Consider the following 21,066-nt stretch of genomic DNA (forward strand, 5'->3'; position numbering starts at 1 on the left):
ATATTCCATGGTGTATATGTGCCACATTTTCCCTATCCAGTCTATCGTCGATGGGCATTTGGGTTGGTTCCAGGTCTTTGCTATTGTAAACAGTGCTGCAATGAACATTTGTGTGCACGTGTCCTTATAGTAGAACGATTTGTAATCCTTTGGATATATAACCAGTAATGGGATTGCTGGGTCAAATGGAATTTCTATTTCTACGTCCTTGAGGAATCGCCACACTGTCTTCCACAATGGTTGAACTAATTTACACTCCCACCAACAGTGCAAAAGTGTTCCCATTTCTCCACATCCTCTCCAGCATCTGTTGTCTCCAGATTTTTTAATGATCGCCATTCTAACTGGTGTGAGATGGTATCTCAATGTTGTTTTGATTTGCATTTCTCTGATGACCAGTGATGATGAGCATTTTTTCATGTTTGTTGGCCTCATGTATGTCTTCTTTTGTAAAGTGTCTGTTCATATCCTTTGCCCACTTTTAAATGGGCTTGTTAGTTTTTTTCTTGTAAATCTGTTTTAGTTCTTTGTAAATTCTGGATATCAGCCCTTTGTCAGATGGGTAAGCTGCAAAAACTTTTTCCCATTCTATTGGTTGCCGATTCACTCTAATGACTGTTTCTTTTTTTTTTTTTTTTTTTTTGGGACAGAGTTTTGCTCTTTTTTCCCCGGGTGGAGTGCAATGGCGCAATCTCGGCTCACCGCAACCTCCGCGTCCTGGGTTCAGGCAATTCTCCTGCCTCAGCCTCCTGAGTAGCTGGGATTACAGGCACGCGCCACCATGTCCAGCTAATTTTTTGTAGTTTTTGTAGAGACGGGGTTTCACCGTGTTGACCAAGATGGTCTCGATCTCTTGACCTCGTGATCCACCCGCCTCGGCCTCCCAAAGTGCTGGGATTACAGGCTTGAGCCACCGCGCCCGGCCTCTAATGACTGTTTCTTTTGCTGTGCAGAAGCTGTGGAGTTTGGTTAGGTCCCATCTGTCTATTTTGGCTTTTGTTGTCAATGCTTTTGGTGTTTTGGTCATGAAGTCCTTGCCTACACCTATGTCCTGAATGGTTTTGCCTAGATTTTCTTCTAGGGTTTTTATGGTGTTAGGTCTTATGTTTAAGCCTTTAATCCATCTGGAGTTAATTTTAGTGTAAGGTGTCAGGAAGGGGTCCAGTTTCTGCTTTCTGCACATGGCTAGCCAGCTTTCCTAACACCATTTATTGAACAGGGAATCCTTTCCCCATTGCTTGTTTTTGTCTGGTTTGTCAAAGATCAGATGGTTGTAGATATGTTGTGTTGCCTCCGAGACCTCTGTTCTGTTCCATTGGTCTATATCTCTGTTTTGGTACCAGTACCATGCTGTTTTGATTACTGTAGCCTTGTAGTATAGTTTGAAGTCTGGTAGTGTGATGCCTCCCGCTTTGTTCTTTTTGCTTAGAATTGAGTTGGCTATGCAGGCTCTCTTTTGGTTCCATATGAAGTTTAAGGTGTTTTTTTCCAGTTCTGTGAAGAAGGTCATTGGTAGCTTGATGGGGATAGCATTGAATCTGTAAATTACTTTGGGCAGTATGGCCATTTTCACGATATTGATTTTTCCTAACCATGAACATGGAATGTTTCTCCATCTGTTTGTGTCCTCTCTTATTTCGTTGAGCAGTGGTTTGTAGTTCTCCTTGAAGAGGTCCTTTACGTTCCTTGTTAGTTGTATTCCTAGGTATTTTATTCTCTTTGTGGCAATTGTGAATGGAAATTTGTTCTTGATTTGGCTCTCTTTAAGTCTGTTATTGGTGTATGGGAATGCATGTGATTTTTGCACACTGATTTTGTATCCTGAGACTTTGCTGAAGTTGCTTATCAGTTTCAGGAGATTTGGGGCTGAGACGATGGGGTCTTCTAGATATACAATCATGTCGTCTGCAAATAGAGACAATTCGACTTCCTCCTTTCCTATTTGAATATCCTTTATTTCTTTTTCTTGCCTGATTGCTCTGGCTAGAACTTCTAATACTATATTGAATAGCAGTGGTGAGAGAGGGCATCCTTGTCTGGTGCCACATTTCAAGGGGAATGCTTCCAGTTTTTGCCCATTCAGTATGATATTGGCTGTTGGTTTGTCATAAATAGCTTTTATTATTTTGAGATACGTTCCATCAATACCTAGCTTATTGAGGGTTTTTAGCATAAAGGGCTGTTGAATTTTGTCAAAGGCCTTCTCTGCATCAATTGAGATAATCATGTGGTTTTTGTCTTTGGTTCTGTTTATGTAGTGAATTACATTTATAGACTTGCGTATGTTGAACCAGCCTTGCATCCCTGGGATGAAGCCTACTTGATCATGGTGGATAAGCTTTTTGATGTGCTGTTGCAATCGGCTTGTCAGTATTTTATTGAAGATTTTTGCATCTATGTTAATCATGGATATTGGCCTGAAGTTTTCTTTTCTTGTTGAGTCTCTGTCGGGTTTTGGAATCAGGATGATGTTGGTCTCATAAAATGATTTGGGAAGAATTCCCTCTTTTCGTATTGTTTGGAATAGTTTCAGAAGGAATGGTACCAGCTCCTCTTTGTATGCCTGGTAGAACTCGGCTGTGAACCCGTCTGGACCTGGGCTTTTTTTGGGTGGTAAGCTCTTAATTGCTGCCTCAACTTCAGACCTTGTTATGGGTCTGTGTTATTTTTAAATGTTAGCCACTCTTATAATATATGGGTTTTGTTTTCTATTTTACATTACTAAGTAATTTGGCATTCTATTCTGGACTCTTAACTGGAGTTAGGTAAGCAGCTAAGCTGCAAGATTTCGTGAATTTAAATTCTAGGTCGTGTTAAGGATGATGAGTGCCCTTAACAGTCGTCATGTGTATCATGAGTTTCTCGTCATGTGCATTATATTTTATATCATCTTTTCTATATTTGCTTCAAAATGGTAGAACAATCTTATGATTTTGGATTTCTGAAGATTTATAATGGTATTAGAGTTTTTTAGGTTTTTGTGTACTTATGAGAAATAGTTTGGCTGTGAGATTTTTCTTCTCAAAGTTCAGTTTCACTAAAGTTTTCTTAAACTTAGTGTACTTGGTTGAAGGCATAGGTTTTTTTTTTTTTTCCCCAAACTTAAGCCTGGAGAATTTCTTTCTCAAAAATCTCTGAAACTTGTTTTCTAAGTGCCTAGCATAGATCAGTAGCAGACAAAATATGTAGGCTTATATAATGTTCATGGTGAGGTACATGGTATGTACCTGTCTTTAGAAAAGCATTTACGTTTAAACCTCACTGCAAAGAATACCACTCAGAATTAGTGACATGACTGCTTTGTGCAGTGTTTTTATAACATATTCTCCAAAGCCTGAGGTAGTAGGTGTCTGCATTTTTTTAATGAATAAGACTATTTGTATGTGTTTAGTGTCAGTTATTACAGTCCCCCCAGCACTGGTTATTTAAGTGCATTTTATTTTCTCCTGCTAGTCAGTACGCTCCTTGAGGACAAGGATTCTGTTTCATTAATGTTGGGTCCCCACAGCTTCTTTCGAATCTAGCACAATGCATAGTAACTGCTTAGTTAACACTTACTAAATGAATGAATCTTTAGGGAGATGTAGGATTTTGGTTTTGTTTTTGCTTTCTTTGAGACAGTCTGACAGGCTGTAGTGAGGTGGCACAATCTCAGCTCACCGCAACCTTTGCCTCCCAGCCTCAAGCGATTCTCATGCTTCACTCTCCCAAGTAGCTGGGGTTACAGGTGTGTACCACCACGCCCGGCTAATTTTTGTATTTTTAATAGAGATGGGGTTTCACTGTGTTGGCCAGGCTGATCTCAAATTCTTGACCTCAGGTGATCTGCACACCTGAGCCTCCCAAAGTGCTGGGATTATAGGCATGAGCCATCGTGACCAGCTAGAAATGCAATTTTATTACTTATAAGTATAGATAAGAACAAAAGTGCTTTGCAGTTCTCAAGCATGTATTCCCTGCAATGTCATCTCTCTGTTCATTAATATCAGCCCATATTTGCATCAACTGTGGGTTAAATATATATGGTAGATGACTTAGAAATAGTCTTTGCCCTAAAGGGGTTTACAGTCTGGTGAAGACAGTAGATGAATGCTCAGATACTGTAATCTAAAGTAGGGTAAAGTGAGAATCAAAGGAAAGATACAAAGTAAGTTCCTTAAGTGCTTGTAGGATGGAGAGATACATCAGCTCTAGGTCATCAGGACCTCTTCCTGGAAGAGGTCATCTTTGACATGAGACCAAGCATAGTGACTCACACCTATAATCCTAGCACTTTGGGAGGCTGAGGCAAGCAGATTGCTTCAGCTCAGGAGTTGGAAACCAGCCTGAGCAACATAGCAAGACCTTGTCTCTATAAAAAATAAAAATTAAAAAAAGAAATTAGCATTGACAGATGTTTAGAGTGGGTGAACATAAGGAATGAAGATATAAAAGTTTTTGGTGTGTTCAGGAAACAGTATAATTAGGATGTGTGGCAAGCAGCACCTGAACAGATAGAGACTAAGTATTGTCAAAGGCTTTGAATGGCAGGATGAGGAGTTTATTTTCACTTGTAGATACCGGGGAGCCATTAACTGTTTTTGAGCAGGGATGTTATTATGTGATGGTATCTGTGCCTTAAGTTAAATTGGCAGCAGCATTTTATACAGCGGATTCTTTCAGAGGAGAGGTAAAAGCAGGGAAGCTAATTTGGAAACTGATGGAGTAAGCCAGGCAAGAATTAACAAGGACTATAACCAAGTTGGAAGCAATGGGTTGGAATGAAGTGGGTATGTTCAGACTAGAGGTAGGCTCTATATGGTCTTGTAACTGCTCAGATGCAGAAGCTGGGAAAGGATGATTTGAATGGTCAAATTTCTGAATCAATAAGCCTACTGCTAGTGGAAAGACAGGGGCTCCAAGGGAGCTTATTTTGAGGGGAAGATGGTAATTTTGGTTCCGGATGCTTTGAGTCATCATGATTTCCTGATGGAGATAATTAGCAGGTATTCGGTATTGCAAATCTCTGATTTGGGAGGGAAGTTTAAGAGATTTAGGAGTTATATGTGCAGCTATGTTGTGGGTATTGATGAGATCCCTAAAACAGAAGAGGAACAGTTTTAGTAGGAACCAATGTGTTAAAGCCACAGTTTCTCATCCACTAGGGAGTTTTTCTAAAATGCATACTCCTTAGCTCCACCTCCAGATATTCTCATTCAGCAGGTCTGGATGGGACCCAGGAATCTGCATTTTTATTAAGCCCCACAGAAGACCAGGATACCAACAATCTTAAGTCATACTTTGAGAAACATTGATTTTTTCTTTCTTTCTTTCTTTTTTTTTTTTTTTTTAACACCCTTTGTATCTGGAAAGAGAAACATTGATTTGAGGAAGGAGTGCTATACTAACATTCTTCCTCTTGCTGTTCTTATTTGAGACACCTCTCCCAACAATTTGCTAGTATTTTAAATGGAATGAAATGTTTTACTTTCATAAAGACTATGATATCCCATTGGTGTTTTGTTTTTTGTTTTTTTGTTTTGTTTTGTTTTGTTTTGAGGTGGAATCTTGCTCTTTTGCAGAGGCTGGCATACAGTGGCATGATCCTGGCTCACTGCAATCTCCGTCTCCCAGGTTCAAGCAATTCTCCTGCCTCAACCTCCCTAGTAGCTGGGATTGCCACCATGGCCAGCTATTTTTTGTATTTTTAGTAGAAACAGGGTTTGCCATGTTGGCCAAGCGCGTCTCAAACTTCTGACCGCAAGTGATCTGTCTGCCTCAGCCTCCCAAAGTGCTGGTATTACAGGCATGAGCCACCACACCTGGCCAATATGCCATTGATTTTCTTGGAAATTAGCAAATTGTATGGAGTTTTCACTGAGTTCCATAGAGGTGTTTTCTTTTAATATATGTTTTAGAACTCGATTTCTCAAGAAAATTGGTCTAACCTATACTTCTAACAGCAATAAAAGTGATTTATAATTAGTATAATATAACTTTGGAAGTAGAACCTTGAATTCGTTCAGCCTTTAATATGTTTCTATGATGATAGGCCCTGTGGAGAAGTTAGTTGATGATGAATTTTAACCTATGTGTGTAATTTCATTTCAGCTCTTATGTTTGGATACTTCTGCCTTGAAGCTTCTGAGTAGTTTCTTATGTTCTTTTTTAAAAAAAATTTTTGCGACAGGGTCTTGCTCTGTACCCAGGCTGGAGTGCAGTGGTGTGATCACAGGTCACTGCAGCTTCAACCTCCCAGGCTCAAGCAATCTTCCTGCCTCACTTCTTTTTTTTTTTTTTTTTTTTTTTTTTTTTTTTTTTTTTTAATAGAGATAAACGATCTCACTGTGTTGCCCAGTCTAGTCTCAAATTCCTGGGCTCAAGTGATCCTTCTGCCTCGGCCTCCCAAAGTGCTGATATTACAGGCATGGGCTGCTGTGCTCAGCTTCTTGTGTTCTTATAGAGTAGAGGTTTAAGGAAAAACTTAGAAAAGATTCTTATATATTTGAGAGAATTTGGGGGCTTTTGCGGAAACCTTCAGTTTAATGCTGATAATTTTGAACTTTAAAATATTTTTAAGTTTGTACTTCCTTCCCTGCAAACCACCCCCGCCCCATCTCGTGATCTTATAAGAATTAACATTGAGGCTATGTAGTTACAGTAGTCCAGTGATGAGAAAAAAATTAGCTGCAATTGAAACCTCCTGAAACTTTTTTCCTCACTAATATAGTTGTTTTAAGCAGTAGTCAGATTATCGTTAATAGTGTTCATTGCTTACGGTCCGTGTAAAATATTTTGTAGTTAGTATGAGGAGTGTGATAAACTCCTATGCAATGGTAAACATTCTAAAACACAGTTGTTAAAAGTCAGAATATTTTCATGTCACATAACATTTATTGCTACTTTAGTTAGGCATGTGGAATGTTATAGAAAAATCCATTAAAATGTTATTTTCAGCTTAAAAAGTTCTTGCTGTGAATCTTATAAAACATTCCTTTTCAGAATAAGTTGAAATCATTGGCTTCCAAAGGAGTACCAAATGTAATTTCAGAAGATACATTAAAAGGTCAGGATTCCTTGTCAACAGATACAGGCCAGTCCCGTCAGCCAGAGGAACTGTCTGGTGCTGCTGGAATGGAGCAAACAGAATCGGAAGACGAGCCTTCTCCTCAGATGGATGACCTGTCCACAAGCTTGGATAACCTCAGTGTCAGTTCACTGCCAGAGGCCTCAGTTGTTCGTCCAAACCAGGATTACAATTTAGTGAATTCTTTGCTAAATCTTACTAGAAGTCCTGTGAGTTGTGATTTTTACTTTTTTCCCCCAACATGATTTCAATAATGTGCATTTTATTTATTTATTTATTTATTTATTTATTTATTTGAGACAGTCTTGCTCTGTTGTCCAGGCTGGAGTACAGCGGTGCGATCTCGGCTCACTGCAACCTCCATCTCCTGGGTTCAAGCAATTCTCCTGTCTCAGCCTCCGCAATAGCTAGAATTACAGGTGTGCACCACCATGCCTGGCTAATTTTTGTATTTTTAGTAGAGATGGGTTTTGCCATGTTGACCAGGCCGGTCTCAAACTTTTGACCTCAGGTGATCCACGCGCCTTGGCTTCCCAGCGTGCTGGGATTACAGGCATGAAGCACCACACCCAGCCGATAATATGCATTTACAATAGACCAAGGCTGGGTGCGGTGGCTCACACCTGTAATCCTAGCACTTTGGGAGGCCGAGGCTGGTGGATCACAAGGTCAGGAGTTCGAGACCAGCCTGACCAACATGGTGAAACCCCATCTTTACTAAAAAAAATACAAAAATTAGCTGGGTGTGGTGACACATGCCTGTAATCCCAGCTACTCAGGAGGCTGAGGCAGGAGAATTGCCTGAACCTGGGAGGTGGAGGTTGCAGTGAGCTGAGATTGTGCAACTGCACTCCAGCCTAGGTGACAGAGTGAGACTTCATCTCAAAAATAAATAAAATAAAATAGACCAAAAAAAATCTATTTTTCTTTTAGTGTAAAACATTAAATCCTTTTATGTTGATTTTTTTTCAATCAGCCTGATGTGTATACAATTCAAGAATTGAAGGGGAATTTTTTTTTTCCCTTTAGGATGGCCGAATAGCTGTGAAGGCATGCGAAGGCTTGATGCTGTTAGTAAGTTTGCCAGAGCCTGCGGCTGCAAAGTGCCTTACACAGAGCACTTGCTTGTGTGAACTACTGACAGACAGACTTGCCTCCCTGTACAAGGCCCTACCTCAGTCAGTGGATCCGTTAGATATTGAAACTGTGGAAGCAATTAACTGGGGGTAAGCACTGTTACTTGTATTTTCCCATAAAGGCAACTTCTAACACCTACATTTTAAAATTCATTTCTATTTTGCAATGATAGAAATCTTTGAAAAATGTAACACTACTAGTGATCATTAATTGGGAATATTTTCTTGACGCTTATATTAAATTTATCAGTGTTAATGAATTGGTGTAGGAACAATCCAGCTGTTATATAATTAAGATATTTTATTTTGTCCATTAAACTGATCAGTTTTTAAGGGCTTACATTAAAACTAGTAATTTTACCTGATTATTAAAAACAAAAAACCCTAAGAGAAGGAATCTCCTTTTAAAATAATTTCCATAGCCTAGAGCAGTCTAATCTGTCTCCTGGCCAGTTTGGACAGAATCTCTTCTTCTACCTCATTCTTTCACCTCTTCTTCCAACCTATTAGACACCCCAACTTGATTCTCACAGGGAATATGTGATTCTTGCAGAATATTCACAAGTTATTAAAAAGTATAAAGCAGCACAAACAAGTTGCCCATAATCCCACCACTGATATGCAGTCTAATATTTTGACATAATCACCTTTTATTGTATTTCTCTGCATTTTTAACATTCCTTTTTTTTTTTCCACTCTTATTTTCTGTCAACATCTATAGGGCAGACCCACTTGTTAACATTATGACTGTATTGCATTTTAGGGCAGGAAGAGGGCACTCACTATTTCTGTTTGTAGATCTTCCTTTACCATTCTTTTCCATCCTAGTAGCTGAGAACCTCTACCTTTTCATTGATGTTACTTGGTACCACTGAGGGCAGGAGTTTGAGAAGCTATCCCAGTGTTATTTCTCTTGCAGCTCCATTTTTTTTTTTTCTTTTTGAGACAGAGTCTTGCTCTGTGGCCCATGCTGGAGTGCAGTGAAGTGATCTCAGCTTACTGCAACCTCTACCTCCCAGGTTCAAGCTCTCAGGTTCTCGTGCCCCAGGCTCCCAAGCAGCTGGGATTACAGGCATGAGCCACCCTGCTGATGATTTTTTTTTTTTTTTTTTTTTTTTTTTTTGTATTTTTAGTATTTTTAGTAGAGGCAGAGTTTCATCATATTGGCCAGACTGGTGATGGACTCCTGACCTCAAGTGATCCACCCACGTCAGCCTCCTAAAGTGCTGGGAGTAAAGGCGTGAGCCACCATGCCTGGCCTCCTGCAGCTGCATTCTGCTTTAATCTCTCTTCTGCTACTTAATAAGTGAAAATTATTTACAGCTCTTATTTAAAAGATTTTCTCTTATCCTTGGTTTCTTTTATGGAACCCTCTTCTGACTGTCCTCCAGCATTGCCTGTGTGAATGTACCGTACTATCTGAGTGTGTTCACATGCCTTCATTTTTCCATACATAGTGAATAGGGTCCATACCTTTGAATGACTTTGGACTCAGCAATTCTTCCTCGTCTTACAGCTTGGATTCATATAGTCATAAAGAAGATGCTTCAGCATTTCCAGGAAAACGAGCCTTAATTTCATTTCTTTCCTGGTTTGATTATTGTGATCAACTCATTAAGGAAGCCCAAAAGGTTTGAAAATTTTCTGGTTTTTTTTTTTTTTATCATTTTAAGATGTAAATATTTACTAAGTGAAATTAGAATCCCTAATTTATATCTCCAAATATACTTGAATTGTCTTAGAATACCATGGTTAGTAAATAAGTAAACAAAAAAGTGTATATGTGTTTGTATGTGTATATTACAGTTCTAGAATAAATCAAAGTTCAAGTTCTTCCCTTTTATATTTCCTTAAATATTATGGTAGAGTGCTTTATAAAGTAACACTGACCTGCCTTTAGTCCTGCTCTTTGGGGAAATGTTAATACTACATGGACATCATAATAATTTTTTGTCCTATTCCTCTTATTCTTGGAAATTTAGAAAAAATGAGGCCAGGCACAGTGGCTCACACCTGTAATCCCAACACTTTGGGAGGCTGAGGCAGGCAAATCACAAGGTCAAGAGATTGAGACCATCCTGGCCAACATGGTGAAACCTCATCTCTACTAAAAATACAAAAATTAGCTGGGTGTGGTGGCAGGAGCCTGTAGTCCCAGCTACTTAGAAGGCTGAGGCAGGAGAATCGCTTGAACCCGGGAAGTGGAGGTTGCAGTGAGCCGAGGTTGCACCACTGCACTCCAGCCTGGCAATAGAGTGAGACTCTGTCTCAAAGCAAAAAAAATATATAAGTGACCCAGTAGCCAACATCTAATTTAAATTTATATGCCACCAATAAAAGAGTCATTAAGCAAGTTTTGTCTTTCCACATTAATTCAGTTGGGGAGTGCAAACTGATTTATTGATGTTACAAATTGTTCTTTCTATTATATTGAAAAATGATGTTTCTACTATATTCTAGACTGCTGCTGTTGCTCTTGCCAAAGCTGTTCATGAAAGATTTTTCATTGGTGTTATGGAACCTCAATTAATGCAAACGTGAGTAGCCTATTTTCTTTTGGAAAAAAAAAATAGCATCACTGTGTCATATCATTTTTGCCCACTAATTACCTGTTCGTTGTGCTCAGTTCTGAGATGGGTATTCTCACATCCACTGCTCTGCTTCATCGCATCGTTCGGCAAGTGACCTCTGATGTTTTGCTTCAAGAAATGGTGTTTTTTATCCTTGGAGAACAGAGGGAACCAGAAACTCTGGCAGAAATCAGCAGACATCCTTTAAGGCATAGGTTAATTGAGCATTGTGATCACATATCTGATGAGGTAAGCTATGTAGTGATTTAGTATTGGACTTAGATTCTTTGGAATACTGGTTTTAATGTATTACACTTGAGATGTTTTCAATACAACCTCTTTTTATTGGCTTTAGAAATTGAAAGCATGACTCACAAGATGGCAAGAAGAATAACTTATCTAAAGATATTTTTCAGTTGGCTTTTATCAATTTCGGTTTCAGATAAGCATAATGACATTACGAATGTTTGAACATCTTTTACAAAAACCCAATGAGCACATTCTTTACAACTTGGTCTTGAGAAATCTTGAAGAAAGAAATTATACAGAATATAAACCTTTGTGCCCAGAAGATAAAGATGTGGTAGAAAATGGACTGATAGCAGGAGCAGTGTAAGTTTCCATCCAACTCCATGAGTTCAGCATTTCATGTAGAGACAGAACTTTCTCTCTCCTCTTATCTATCTCCTTTATCCTCAAAAGAAATACTTCCTACAGTTTAAAAGTTCTTAAAAGTAAAATTAGATGCACCAATACTACCATCCTTTTATATGACAAATAATATTGTGTATTCACTAGACCTAATAATAAAATAGTATAAAATGTTAATTCATCTAGAAAATATACATTATTCTTTAATCCTTTATATTAGCAAAATGTTCTTATTTAAGAAGAAATGTAACATTTTCTAGGAACGTAGTAGAGAAGCTTTTGGTTTAGAAAAATGTCATAATAAAATATTGTTTTTATATGTCATTAAATTTAACTTAGAGATCTGGAAGAAGATCCATTATTTACTGACATTTCACCAGAAAACACTTTGTCAAACCAAGAGTGGCTTAGTTCTTCACCTCCTGCTACTCCAGACCACCCCAAAAACGATGGAAAAACTGAAGTTCATAAAATTGTAAATAGGTGAGTTGCTATATAAAATTTGACTTCCATCTCTTTTTTTTTAATTTTTAAATTTTTGTATATTTATTATTATTATTACTTTTGAAATGGAGTCTCACTCTGTTGCCTATGCTGGAGTACAGTGGCACAATCTCTGCTCACTGCAACTTCTGCCTCCTGGGTTTAAGTGATTCTTCTGTCTCAGCCTCCTGAATAGCTAGGGATTACAGGCTCCCAGCACATCACTTAGCTAAGTTTTATATTTTTAGTAGAGATGGAGTTTCATCCTGTTGGCCAGGTGGGTCTCAAACTCCTGACCTTAAGTGATTCCACCAGGCCTGGCCTCTCTTTTACTTGTTTTTATAACATAAAAGAGCTCTGCTCTTAGATGGTTACAGAAATCTCTTATGAACTTGATCTTCTTTAAAGATTTTGTCAGTTTTGTCTTCCTTATGTAACAAGTGCCAGCCTGGGGGCAACACCTGATACTAAGAGAAAAGCTCTGCTTAACATTAACAATGGTTAAATGAACCCTCAAGGTAACCTCGCCCCCGCCTTTTTTTGAGACAGAGTCTCGTGGTGTCGCCCAGGCTGGAGTGCAGTGGGACAATCTCGGCCCACTGTACCTGGCTCACTGCAACCTCTGTCTCCCAGGTTCAAGTGATTCTCCTGCCTCAGGCTCCTGAGTAGCTGGGATTACAGGTGTGCGCCACCACACCTGGCTAATTTTTGTTTTTTTTGGAGAGGCAGGGTTTCACCATGTTGGCCAGGCTGGTCTCGAACTCCTGACCTCAAGTGATATACCTGCCTTGACCTCCCAAAGTGCTGGGATTACAGGTGTGAGTCACTGTGCTGGGCCATCCCTTTTTTTTTTTTTTTTTTTTTTTTTTTTTAATATAAATGATTTAATTTTAAGTAATTCCCTATTGTAACAACATTGAGAATTGCTGGTTTCATAAAATTTATAAAACATGTGTGCTAAGTGTTGTCGGGCTGTTCCTTTTTGTTAGTTCGTGGTTTTATGTTTTTTTTAAAAGTGCCCTTTTCTGTGGCAACCTTTTTCTCTCTTTTGCTTCCCTTGCAATATTGTCACTAATAGGCCTGGTTCTGACAGGTGATTTTAGAGAAAAATTGCATGTGGCTCAAGATGCAAAATTAGGGTACATAAAAATCTCAAGTTCAATTACTTAAAACCAGTTTCCTGAGATTAACAAACGCCATGGCAATCTGTCATTATACAACAATCTGAAGAGGGGAAAAAAAAGTCTTTCTTAGGCTCACTGCTATTTTAAGTGGAGTCAGTAATTTTTAAATAAAACCTTTAAAATAATGAGAATATTTAATCAGTGAGTTGTAAAACTCATTCAACGTAAGGAATTAAAAACATACAATTTCATTTTTTTGGTTTCCATTTGTGTTAATACCTAGCTGAACTTAGAATATCACCAGATACTTTAATACTTGTAAAGTTATTATTGAATTGTGAGAGTATTGTTGATTATGATCTTTTTCACTTTTACTTTTTGTTTTTCTTTTTTTCATGCAAATGGACATCTTGCATAATTGTGGCCTATTTCATTTAAGTTTTCTTTGTCTGGTACCGGATGAAGCAAAATCCTCCTACCATGTCGAGGGCACTGGATATGACACCTACCTCCGAGATGCTCATAGGCAGGTAGGTGAAGTCACTAAACTTCGGAAATGAAGCCTAAGAATGTGCGCGCGCACCCACCCACCCACCCACACACACACACACACACACACACACACACACACACCTTGTCACTCTGCCTAACACCACTGTTCCAAGGAAATTAGTTCATTCTTATTAAAAATGAAACCTGGGCCAGGCACGGTGGCTCACGCCTATAATCCCAGCACTTTGGGAGGCCAAGGCAGATGGATCACTTGAAGTCAGGAGTTTGAGACCAGCCTGGCCAACATAGTGAAACCCTGTCTCTACTAAAATACAAAAATTAGCTGGGTGTGGTGGCCTGTAGTCCCAGCTACTCAGGAGGCTGAGGTAGGAGAATCACTTGAACGCAGGAGGTGGAGTTTGCAGTGAGCCGAGATCGTGTCATTACACTCCAGCCTGGGCAACAGAGTGAGACTCTGTCTCAAACAAAAAAGAAAAATAAGGTCTGGTCTCTGCTCTCACTACTTTTGCTTTGTGTAAGTGACCTTCGTTTGCACTTCACCGATTGTGTCTCTGTGTCAAGATTTCTTTATGCTCTTTTAATTTTTTCCCACTTTAAATTATGTCTCACCTGGATCCATTTCTCCTACTGATCCAAAACATATCTGAACAATTCTACCCACCACACATGCTCGATCCCCATCCACAGGCCATTATTCTTTTCTCCTTCATTCTGATGTAGACAGTGGTATTCAAGTATAGTCCCTGCTGCCCAGCGCTCGCTCCTTCAGCCCCTGCACTCTACCTTTCTACCTCACTCAGACGACTTGCTCGAAGGGTTGCTCTTAGTTACTAAATTAAGGAGCCTTTCTCATTCTTCTTTCCTCTTTATAGCATTTTACATTGTAAGATTTTTAAAATTGTATTTAAAAACTTCCTCCTACAAAGAAAACTTGTCCTGAGATAAAATTCAACATTTTAACTATTTTAAAGTGTACAACTTAATGTTTTTTTAGTATATTCACAATGTTATGCAGCCATCATCACTAATGCCAGAAGATTTTTATCACCCCAGAAAGAAACCCTGTGCAAATCAAGCAGTCACTTCTTACTGACTCCTCCTCCCTGCCAACCCCCAGCCCCTGGCAACCACTCATCTACTTTTCATCTCTATGGCTTTGCCTATTCTGGACATTTCACAAAAATGGAATCATACTATATGTGGCTCTTTGTGTTGGGCATTTTTACTCAGCATAATGTAATGTTTTTGAGATTCATTCAAGTTGAAGCATGCATCAGTACTTCCTTTCTTTTTATGGCTGAATATTTTATTGTACAAGTATTTTGATTATTTGTCAGTTAATGGACATTTAAGTTGTTTCTACTTTTTTGTTATTATGAATACTTCTGCTGTGAGTATTCCTTTTTTGTTGAATACAGGTTTTCCATTGTCTTAGGTGTATGCTTAGTAGTAAAATTGATGGGTCACATAGTAATTCTATATTTCACTTTTTTGAGGAACTGCCCAACTGTTTTCCACAGTGGTGGCATCATTTGACATCACACCAGCAGTGTATGGGGTTCCAATTTCACCATTTCCTTGCCAATACTTACCATTATTTTTAAGTTATAGCTACCCCAGTAGGTGTGAAGTGATGTCTTCTTGTGGCTTTGATTTACATTTCCTTATGACTAATGATGTTGAGTACCTTTTCATGTGCTTAGCAGACACTTGTACTCTTCTTTGAAGAATACATCCTGGCCAAGCGCGGTGACTCACACCTGTAATCCCAGCACTTTGGGAGGCCAAGGCAGAAGGATCACTTGAAGCCAGAAAATTGAGACCAGTCTGGACAATCCCCTTTTTACAAAAAATTAAAAAAAAAAAATTATCAATGTATGGTAGCATCCACCTGTAGTCCCAGCTACTTTGGAAGCTGAGGCAGGAGGACTGCTTGAGCACCAGAGTTTGAGGCTACAGTGACCTATGCTGGTGCCACTGCACTCCAGCCCCTGGGCAACAGAGCAAGACCTTGCCTCCCCAAAATAAAAAAATAAATCCTCTGCCTGTATTTTAATTGGGCTACTTGTCTTTTTATTGTTGAGTTCTAATGATCCCTTATATATTCTGCATAGGAGATCCTTCTCAGATATATTATTTACAAATATTTTCTCCCATCTGGGAGTTGCCTTTTCATTTTCTTCATAGTGTCCTTCTACACACAGAAGTTTTTATTTTTGTTACTTTTGGTTTGTTTTTTTTTGTTGTTGTTGTTGTTATTGTTGTTTTGAGACAGTCTAGCTCTGTTGCCCAGGCAAGAATGTATTGACGCGATCTTGGCTCACTGAAACCTCTGTCTCCTGGGTTCAAGCAGTTCTCGTGCCTCAGCCTCCCGATAGTTGGGATTGCAGGTGCACCACCACACCCAGCTAATTTGTGTATTTTTAGTAGAGATGGAGTTTCACCATGTTGTCTAGGGTGGTCTCGAACTCCTGACCTCAAGTGATTCTGCCCCCATTGGCCTTTCAAAGTGCTGGGATTACAGGTGTGAGCCACTGCACCTGGCCAAAAGTTTTTAATTTTGATGAAGTACAACTTAACTATTTTTACTTTGTGCTTTTTCTGACATACCTAATAAATCATTGCCTAACCAAGATTACATAGATTTTCACGTAAGTCTCTAAGAATTTCATAGTTTTATTTTATCCATTTAGGCCTTTAATCTATTTTGAGTTAATTATTGTGCATAGTGTTTTACAGGTAAACATCCAGTTGTCTCTTCAGCAGTTAGTGAAAAGGCTATTTTCCATTTATTGGCTCTAAGGGTAAAGTTTATTTGAGGACTCTCCATTCTATTCTACTGGCCTATGTATCTGTCCGTATCCCAGCACCACCCTGTCTTGATTACTTCAGCTTTGTAGTAAGTTTTGAAATTGAGAAGTATGAATTGTTCAGTCTGATTCTTTCTCAAAATCGCTTTGGATATTTGGAGTCCCTTATAATTCCATATGAATTTTAGGATTACTTTGTCCATTTCTACAAAACAACAATAACAACAAAAAAAAGGTAGTTGAAATTTTTGTAAGGCTTAATTTGAATCTGTAGATTGCTTGGAGGAGTGCAGCCGTCTTAACAATATTAAGGTTTCCAGTTCACAAACACCAAATATTTTTCTATTTACTCGGATTCTCTTTAATATTATTCAACAGAATTTCATAGTTTTCAGTGTACAAATCTTGCATTTTCTTCTTTAAATCTATTCCTAAGCATTTTATTCTTTATTGTAAGTGAAATTATTTTGTGAACCTCATTTCTGATTGTTCTTTCCCAATGTAGAAGTACCGCTGGTTTTTGCGTATTGAGCTTCTATCCTGTAACTTCGCTGAGCTTATTTAAACCGCTGCTCGACCCCCAACTCCAACCCCAGCCCCAGCCCCCGCCATTTAAAACTTTATCTTTTTTAAGGCTTCTGCAGCATAATTCTTTGCTCCTGCAGCTTTTAGGTCTCAGGTGTCATTTTTATTCTGTCTGCCATATTAATGATGTGGCCAGAAAAAAAAAAAATCTATCATTGGCCCTCTTTTCTGTCTTCATTCCTTTGATATTCTTTTGGTTTAGCATTCATCTCTATCGTGAATTCCATATCTGAAGTATCCCCAAAGCTCTAGCCTCAGCCACTTAGATGTTCTTCTGAGACCTCAGACTTTATCTTTCTAAAGTAAAACTTATCATTGATTCCTCTAAAACTGCATCTGCTCCTTTGTTTCCTGCTGTGGTCAGTGGCACATCCATCCTTCTGGTCATCCAAGGTTTGTGTTTCAGAGTTGTCTGGGATTTATTCATCTTCCATTCTCCTTAGCCTCTAGTCTACTTCCAAGTTGTATCAGTGTTTCCCGTACTATATTTCTGCTGTCTACCCCCTTTTCCATTTTTGCTTTTGGAATCCTAGTTTGCATTTTATTACCTCTACCAGGATTATAGTAGCTTCATAACTTGTTTCCTCAGTTTGTTCCTTCTACTTAGAAGCCATTAACAGATTAATCTCATTCAAGTGTGGATCTGAGAACCTCTTACACTTTATTAACTCATAAGGCGTAAATACTTAGACATCAAATCTTAGAATTCAGGATCTTTTTGGATGAATTTTCCAGCTTTTCTATCTTTATTTCTTACTATGACTTTCATTCACTATCCAGATATAACATTTACATGCATTTATTGATGCTATTCTGTTTGCCTACAAGTTTTCCTCTTATTTCTCACCCACAATGTGATATCTATATTCCTACACTGTCTTCAACATCCAGATTAAATGCCACCTCGTGATTTATTCTTTTTACCCTCTTCCTCCTCTGCCTCCCCAGCAGTAAAGGTAACTACTTGTCTTTATGCTCGTGGCATTATCTCTGATCTTTTATGGTCCTTTCTGTTTTCTTTCTTGTATTGGGGTTATAAGGTAATCAGTCTCTTGAGGGTAGGATTCATGCTTGACCTACCATTGAATCCCACAAATATGTAGTGCAGAGCCTTATACATTTTACAATATCAGTAACTATTTAGTATTTGTTGAATAAATAACCAGAATAAAATATTTCACATTTTGAAAGTGAATTTTAAAAGGTAAATAGTCTAAATTTTGAAATTTCTCAAATCTAAAAAATGTACATTTAATTTTTATTTAAATTATTTGGATTGAAGTATGCTATTATGTATAAGTAATCTGCATATACACGTAGTTAATTCATAATACTTTAACTCAAGTCCACATTAATACATGAATTCATCGGCATTAATAAATGAATAAATTAATAGAGTAGCAAGTAACATTCAAATAACAGGTAAACACAATAAAAGTAAAACATATCTTTCAGCAGTACTGATTGGATTTTTAAACTGTTTTTATTATTTCTGTAAAGTTTATCTCATTTCCATTTTGTGATAACAAATGCAGTTATTATGATTGTTTCAGAAATATTATAAAAACAAGAAGGATAAAAGAAATTAAAATATTACTTTCCAAGTCAGAATATGAGGTATTAATATAAAAATGATTTATTAAAAATTGAGATTTGGCTTTATATAGAAAATAGTCTGTTGAAAGTCAAAGAGTTTAAAACTTGTAATATATTGAAGAAACAGGCTTTTTAATTGTTCTAAATTTTAAAAGTTGAATTTAGTGTTTCATGGTAATAATATGTTCCGTTTTAATTTCAGGTAATTTCTAAACTAGAGAGGTCAAAGTAATTTTTCTTTATTAAATCAGGAGAATCTGAAGAGGGAATGAATATGGGAGAAAACAGTGCTTTAAATTTCTTTTGATTAAATTCATTTGGGAGAGACTTTTAAAATTCATTTTTATTATATGAAATATTCTTGAGCTTATACATATTCATACTGTTTGTTCCAGTGATAACTCTCTGTAGTGAAAGACCAGGGTTTGTTTTTTTTAATTATTTCCGGTTTGTCACAGACGAACACTTTTGTAAAATACAGTAAAAATGAATTCCTGGCCGGGCGTGGTGGCTCACATCTATAATCCCAGCACTTTGGGTGGCCAAGGTGGGTAGATCACCTGAGGTCCAGAGTTTGAGACCAGCCTAACATGGAGAAACCTCGTCTCTACAAGAATTCAAAATTAGCCGGTCATGGTGGCTCATGCCTTTAATCCCAGCTCCTTGAGAGGCTGAAGCGGAGAATCGCTTGAACCCGGGAGGTGGAGGTTGCAGAGAGCCGAGATCACACCATTGCACTCCAGCCTGGGCAACAAAAGCGAAACTCCGTCTCAAAAAAAAGAAAAGAATTCCTAGTATAGAAAAATGTAAAGAAAAAAAAGACAATACAAACCCTGATGATTTTATAGTTAGATTCAACAGACATAAAACTCTTCGTAGTCAAGTTGTTAGGAACGTTTTTAAGTGCTTGCTCTTGCTTTTTGTGCTCATCTCATTGTGGATGGCAGTGAACACTTTGAGAACCAGCACTGGTCCATGGACCACCTTTGAGTAGCACTGTTTGATCCTATCATAACATTATGCCTAGTGCACATCCATTCTAGGAACAGCCGGCTTGTCTTCTCAGGTAACATGCATCAGTTCATCTGTTGTGTAAACCATTTTAGAATAAATTTGAAAACTTGGCTAGGTCTGACTTTGCTTTTTAAATGTCCTCTAAATCTGTGATGAAAATAACTAAAGGGTTAAATTCCTTTAAAGGAAAGAGATGTTAGGGGTATTTTAGTAAAGTTAAAATATGTCTTTTTTTCATCAACTCATATTGGTACCAGCAGCTAGTATCTTACCTGTGCCCCTAGTCACAGAAAGATCTGAATCATCTCTTCCCCCTCTCCCTTGGTACCTCAAGCATAGCAGACATTATGCATTCAAATGGTTTTTTATATGCCTGTTTGTGGAAATCATTTCTATTTCATCTCAGTTTGTTTTTGTTAGTTCTTTAATGATTCACATGCTATTTTCCCCCTAGTTCCGGGACTACTGTGCTATCTGCTTAAGATGGGAGTGGCCTGGGTCTCCAAAAGCATTGGAAAAGTGCAATTTAGAAGCAGCTTTCTTTGAAGGCCATTTTTTGAAAGTGCTATTCGACAGAATGGGAAGAATTCTTGATCAGGTAATACATTTAAAAATACTAATTTTTATGTTATTTTGTTGCCTTTCACCATGGAATCATCTTAAGTCTTAGTAGATCTTCAATAAAGTACTTTGATTGGTTTCTTACCTTTTCCACTGGATGACTTTTTCTTGAAGCTTGAATGCCAACAGCTGGCAGGTTTCTGATGCATTCTGTATGTTAAAAACATTTGTTTGGCCTGACAGTTGCTACAGCATTGTTTATTTTACTTCTCATGATAGGCCATTGCCTCAATATCCTTAACACATTTTGGAGATGATTAGAAGTGCTTTCCTTTTATGACTTCCTTAGCCTTTTAGTTAGTACATTTAGTACAAATACAGATGCTCAATTTAGAAGACCCTAAATGTCATTTTGGATTGAATCTTGAACACTCTGGTTTCCACAAAATTACAGAATAGTGTTAGATGAACCTGCCTTTTTAGACAAAGCTTGTGAATGATACTCATTTTCATAAGGGAGAGGTGAAATAAAAAAGGTTAATGCACTCCTCTAAAGGTGGATAAAAATCACCATCAGCTGACAGGTTGCTATGTACATCTCATCCGACTGTCAGGATAAATGAATTTGGGATTATGGATTCCCTCCTTCCATCTCTCATTGGCTCATAAGCATGGTGATGAGAGAGCTTTGAAATGCCTGACCCATTGGAATATAAACCTGAAATAACACAGCTAGCATAGTACTTTCCTCAGTATAGAAACTGAATTGACCAATTTGGAATTAATTTTCAATTGTAAACTAAAGTACTTGTTCTTTTTCTTTTTATTTATTTATTTATTTGTTTGTTTTTGTTTGGTTCTGGGAACAAAGTACTTGTTCTTTTTTAGCATCATTTTAGTTAAATATTTATGTGAGCATAGGGAGTTATAAAAGAAATTTACTAAGTAGGCTGTCTT

The 21,066-nt window shown here is 37.9% G+C and overlaps 1 protein-coding gene and 1 long non-coding RNA gene across 3 annotated transcripts in view; one reads left to right on the forward strand and one right to left on the reverse strand.

Annotated features, from left to right (window-relative positions):
- FAM160B1 (family with sequence similarity 160 member B1) overlaps positions 1 to 21,066 on the forward strand; it is a 47,894-nt gene that overhangs the window by 20,069 nt on the left and 6,759 nt on the right. For both annotated transcript variants that reach the window (XM_032281747.1, XM_032281748.1), the window contains exons 6-14: positions 6,982 to 7,275; positions 8,096 to 8,292; positions 9,719 to 9,833; positions 10,663 to 10,739; positions 10,829 to 11,021; positions 11,215 to 11,384; positions 11,763 to 11,906; positions 13,470 to 13,560; positions 20,003 to 20,146. In XM_032281747.1, coding sequence (XP_032137638.1) covers positions 6,982 to 7,275; positions 8,096 to 8,292; positions 9,719 to 9,833; positions 10,663 to 10,739; positions 10,829 to 11,021; positions 11,215 to 11,384; positions 11,763 to 11,906; positions 13,470 to 13,560; positions 20,003 to 20,146 — 1,425 coding nt within the window. The remainder of the gene's footprint in view (positions 1 to 6,981; positions 7,276 to 8,095; positions 8,293 to 9,718; positions 9,834 to 10,662; positions 10,740 to 10,828; positions 11,022 to 11,214; positions 11,385 to 11,762; positions 11,907 to 13,469; positions 13,561 to 20,002; positions 20,147 to 21,066) is intronic.
- Positions 873 to 12,353, reverse strand: LOC116553969. Its single transcript, XR_004269984.1, has 3 exons — positions 12,219 to 12,353; positions 10,089 to 10,096; positions 873 to 904 (listed from the first exon to the last, which is right to left on the reverse strand). It is a non-coding gene; the product is annotated as an uncharacterized LOC116553969 (long non-coding RNA).

Source organism: Sapajus apella, unplaced genomic scaffold (genome assembly GCF_009761245.1).
Source record: "Sapajus apella isolate SASKATOON/1434 unplaced genomic scaffold, GSC_monkey_1.0 scaffold13, whole genome shotgun sequence".
Taxonomy (NCBI): domain Eukaryota; kingdom Metazoa; phylum Chordata; class Mammalia; order Primates; family Cebidae; genus Sapajus; species Sapajus apella.